The sequence below is a fragment of the Chinchilla lanigera genome, unplaced genomic scaffold, assembly GCF_000276665.1.
Source record: "Chinchilla lanigera isolate Chin_1 unplaced genomic scaffold, ChiLan1.0 scaffold00119, whole genome shotgun sequence".
In the NCBI taxonomy this organism is placed as follows: domain Eukaryota; kingdom Metazoa; phylum Chordata; class Mammalia; order Rodentia; family Chinchillidae; genus Chinchilla; species Chinchilla lanigera.
Window position 1 is genome coordinate 1424743 of NW_004955520.1, and position 4057 is coordinate 1428799.

Here is a 4057-nt window from a genome sequence, read left to right on the forward strand (position 1 = left end):
AAATTTGCATTTCCCTGGGACAGAGGCCCCCAGGTGGACCTGCTGGGTGGTGCAGCAGTGACGCCTTTTGTTTTTGAAGAAACCGCCCTTCTACTTCCTGGAAGCTGAGAAGCTGAACCCTATACTCCCCACCGGCAACCAGGACCGAAGATTCCCTGCCTCCCTGCTGGCCTTGGGGCTATGGTGCTTTCTCACTGTGTCATTCTGAAAGGACAGTGACGGCTATGGTGTAGCTTGTCACTGTCCTCCCAATGGGTTTCATAGAGCAAACACTGCTAATTATAATGAAGTCTAATTTTCCTTTTATGGATGTGCTTCTTGTGTTGAATTTAAGAACTCTCCACCAAGCCCTAGATCCTGAAGATTCTCCGCAGACTTTTCCTAAAATTTTGCATTATTGCAATTTACACGTAAGGCTGTGGAGCGTTTTCAGGTAATTCTTGTATAAGATGTGAGGTTTGGGATGACAGTCTCTCTATCCCTTGTAGATATCCACTGCCTACATCATCATTTGTTGAAAAAGTCCTTTTTCTGCTCAGGCTGCTTTCCTGTCTTTGTCGCAGGTTACAGTCTAACAGGCGTGTGTGGGTCTGTTTCACCTCTTCTGGATTCCTCTGATATGTGCCTCTCCTTTTATCAGGCTCACACAGTCTTGATTACTCTAGCTGGATAGCAAGTCCTGAAATTGAGGACACTGATTCCTCCCACTCTTTTAGAAATTGTTTTAGTGATGCTATTTCCTTTGCCTTTCCAGGTAAATCTTACAGTAACCTTTTCCGCATCTGCAAAACACCTGGCTAGGCTTTTGATAGGAACTGCAGAACACCTGCGTGTCGGTTTGAAGGGACCCTCAGCTTCATCACAGAGACCTTCTGATCCGCAGGCCCTGTCTCTCTCTGTTTCAGTTCTGCTTTGATTTCTTCCACTGACTTTTATAATTCTAGCTGACAAGTCTCCTGCAAGTTTGGCTAGATTCACAGCTAGGTATTCCTATGTTTCTTTTGATAGTAGCAGTGTTATATTTTTAAAGTTTTGGTGACAGGTATTCATTGATAATTATAGGAATGCTATTGATTTTATGTATTATATCTCCTCTCTCACTGAACTTGCTTATTAGTTCTCGAGGATTTATGTGGACTTCGTTGGATTTTGCTATATAAAAAACTGCTGGCAAGTAGGGATAGGTTTATTTCTTCCTTTCCAACCCACCGTCTTTTAATTCTTTTTGCCTTCCAGCACTATGGGGAAAAATGGTAAAAATGGACATCTCTCCTTGACTCTAGTTTGGGAGAATATTCAGGCTTTCCCAGTTTGGGTGTGGTCAGCTCTAGATCTCTCATAGGTGCTCTTTACCAGGTTGCAGGTTGTTCTTCTCCACCCCGGTGTTTCTGAAAGCGTTGCTCGTGAGTGGTACTGAGTTCTGGAAGGCGTTGCCTCTCTCTGTCCTGTGCGTGCCAGTGTGAGCACTCTTCTTTAGCCTCTTAATCACCGGCTACATGGCCACTCACTTCAGGGCAGTGGCTCTGCCTTCAAATCTTGGAATAAATCCTTGTGAGCTGTGGTACATAATTCCACATGCATACAGTTGTTTGCAATTGGCTAACATTTTGAAAGGATTTTATGACTATGTTCATGAAGGATATTCGTCCAGTTTTGCTTTCATGCTGCCTTTGTGTGCTTTGGTATTGGATACTACCAGCTTCATAAAATAAACTGGGAACTACTCCTCTCATCTGTTTTCTGGAAGAGGTCTGTAGAGGTGGTGTTGATTATTTTGCAAGAATTTGTGACATTGCTGGGTGGTCTCTGGGTCTCTGGACCTCCACAAACCCGAGGCTGGGAGGGGAGTGAGCATTTGGTGCTGCCCCCATGTGACACTGTTGGCACCTGGGAAGGAAAGGCTGCCCTGGTGCAGCCCGGTGAGGTGGCAGCTGAGGCCCCACCCTGTCCTTGGTGGTCGGACTGAGCTGGTGCTGCCGGTCTCTGGATCTTCCTCTCCAGGCCCTCTGGCTGGAGAGAGCTTTGGGGCTCCCGTTTCTTTAGCCCCCCTGGTCTGGGAGACATGAGGCGAAAGGAGAGCAGGAGCTCACCATGCTGAGGGCCTGGGACCTACAGCCTCCGCCAGCCCACCCTCTCCGCACCTGGGGAGTGTCCTCCGCCTGACCACGTGTAGTGTTCCGTTGTTGGTTGTCCTTGAGGATGGAGGCAAGTGGGCCTCGCTTCTGTCGGCTTTACTCTGCTCAGTGAGCTTCGAGGTATGTGAGAGGGACTCCCAGGTGGGGTCACACACTCACAGAGGCGGCGGAAGGCGACGGAGGCCCACGGGAACCTGACTGGGATGACAGTGGAGGCAGCCGGTAGACAGCGTCCAGGTGGGGAGAATGGAGGTGGCAGTGGTGCCCGGTCAGTGCCAGGAATGATACAGCCACGGCACCACACTACAGGGAGCAAGTTTGATCTTGGACACTGCCAAGCGCCTTCCCTGAGTTATTTTATTTAATCATGTCTTGCAGTGTGCCTTTGAAGTGTGAATTCCTTCCTATTACAGGGAGGAAACCGAGGCTTAGGGAAGAAACCTCCAGCCTTCATGCTGTGTATAGAAGAAATGCTAGGATCTCAGCCAAAGGCAGCACTGTAAGCATCCCCTGGGAACACCTGCAGCCTGCAGCGTGCAGCCAGAAGGTGGGACTGTCTTGGCGGGCGGCGGCGGACACGCTGGAACGTGGACACGCTTTTGAACAAGGGATCTCTGAATACCCGCGTGCGGAGGAGGAGGGGAGGCCTGAAGTAGGCCTTTCAGGGACGGCAGAAGGGGCTCAGGAGGAGGAAGACAGCAGGTGGGGAAGAGGGCCTGGCTTCCACCACAGGAGGAGACAGCGGGCTCACGCTGCCCTCTGTGCAGACCGCTGGTCCTCACCGTCCCCAGACCGAGAGACACAGCTCCCCAGGGTGCGTGTTCCCGTGCTCCCCCTTCCTCCTTGGTATCCGTGTTACGTTAGAGGTTTTTAAAAGAAAACATGGAGTGCTTTCTACAGACATTTTGGGACGCCGGGTAATTTGTTTAGCTGCTAGCTCCTTGTTTTTAAAACACCCTGCTGCTGAGTCATGCTGAGTCACACATTCCCAGCCCGGCGAGTTCATGTGCGGCAGACAGGGCAACGTCACAGATCTCCTTCAGAGGGAGCAGAGGGGAAGGCGAGGGAGCGGACCCCAGGAGGGTGTCGCTGTACAGACTGGAGAAGGCTTAGGGAACCTCTCAGGGACGCGGGGCAGGGGGCCAGTGTGCGGGGGACTGGTGCCTTGATTCTGCGGAGTGACCTGAGAAACAGGAGGGCGCTGTGGTGCCCGACGCTGGTCACACAGCTGTCTCTTCACATCGGGCCTTTTCAGAACCACTGGAATTGCAAAGTGCACCTGAACTCTCCAGGGGATGGCGTGTGCAGACGGCACCGGGGCCCCAAGCCTCCCTGCTCCAGGCGTCTCCTGCCCACCTCTTTTCTTTCCTCGATTTTCTCTGAGGGAGACGTCACACCGGCAGAACCGAGCTCCGTCCCAGCCTTGGCTCTCCCGCTCTCCACCGTGTGCCTCAGCAGCTTCGCTTCCCAGACTACTTGACAGAGATCAGTATTTTGTATTCAAATCAAAATTTATAGAGCGGGCAACTTTGCTAACACCCCAAATCACTCTCCCAACCTCTAAACAACACAGGCGAATCAATGAGCCAGTTCGTGAGAGGAAACGGCAGCTATTTTACATGCTTTTTAAAATCAACGCTCGTTTATGAGATTACAAACTGTAGCCGAGTGGCCCAAATGTTCTCTTCGGCCTCGGTTCTTCTCCGGAGCTGCTCTGCCGGCGGCTGGGCCCGGGTCTCCCTCGCACTGCAGCCGCCGCTGGGAGGCCCCCGGGTGCTGCCTGAGCCCCAGCCCGGGAGACCTGGCGCTGCAGGCCTGTGCCCTCGCGGCCCCGGAGATCTGCGCCAGCACCTGCACCTTCCTCTCCATAGCTTCCTCGATGCCCTCGACGTGGGCCCTCCCCGGTCGCTCCTCCTCGGCCC

At 52.4% G+C, this 4057-nt stretch overlaps 1 protein-coding gene across 1 annotated transcript in view; it reads right to left on the reverse strand.

Moving 5' to 3' along the window:
• Nucleotides 1-3748: 3748 nt before the first annotated feature.
• Nucleotides 3749-4057, reverse strand: part of LOC106147113 (translation initiation factor IF-2-like) — a gene marked incomplete in the record, with an annotated part of 1010 nt that continues 701 nt past the window's right edge. Inside the window, 1 exon segment of the mRNA XM_013507022.1 lies at nt 3749-4057. Coding sequence (XP_013362476.1) covers nt 3768-4057 — 290 coding nt within the window.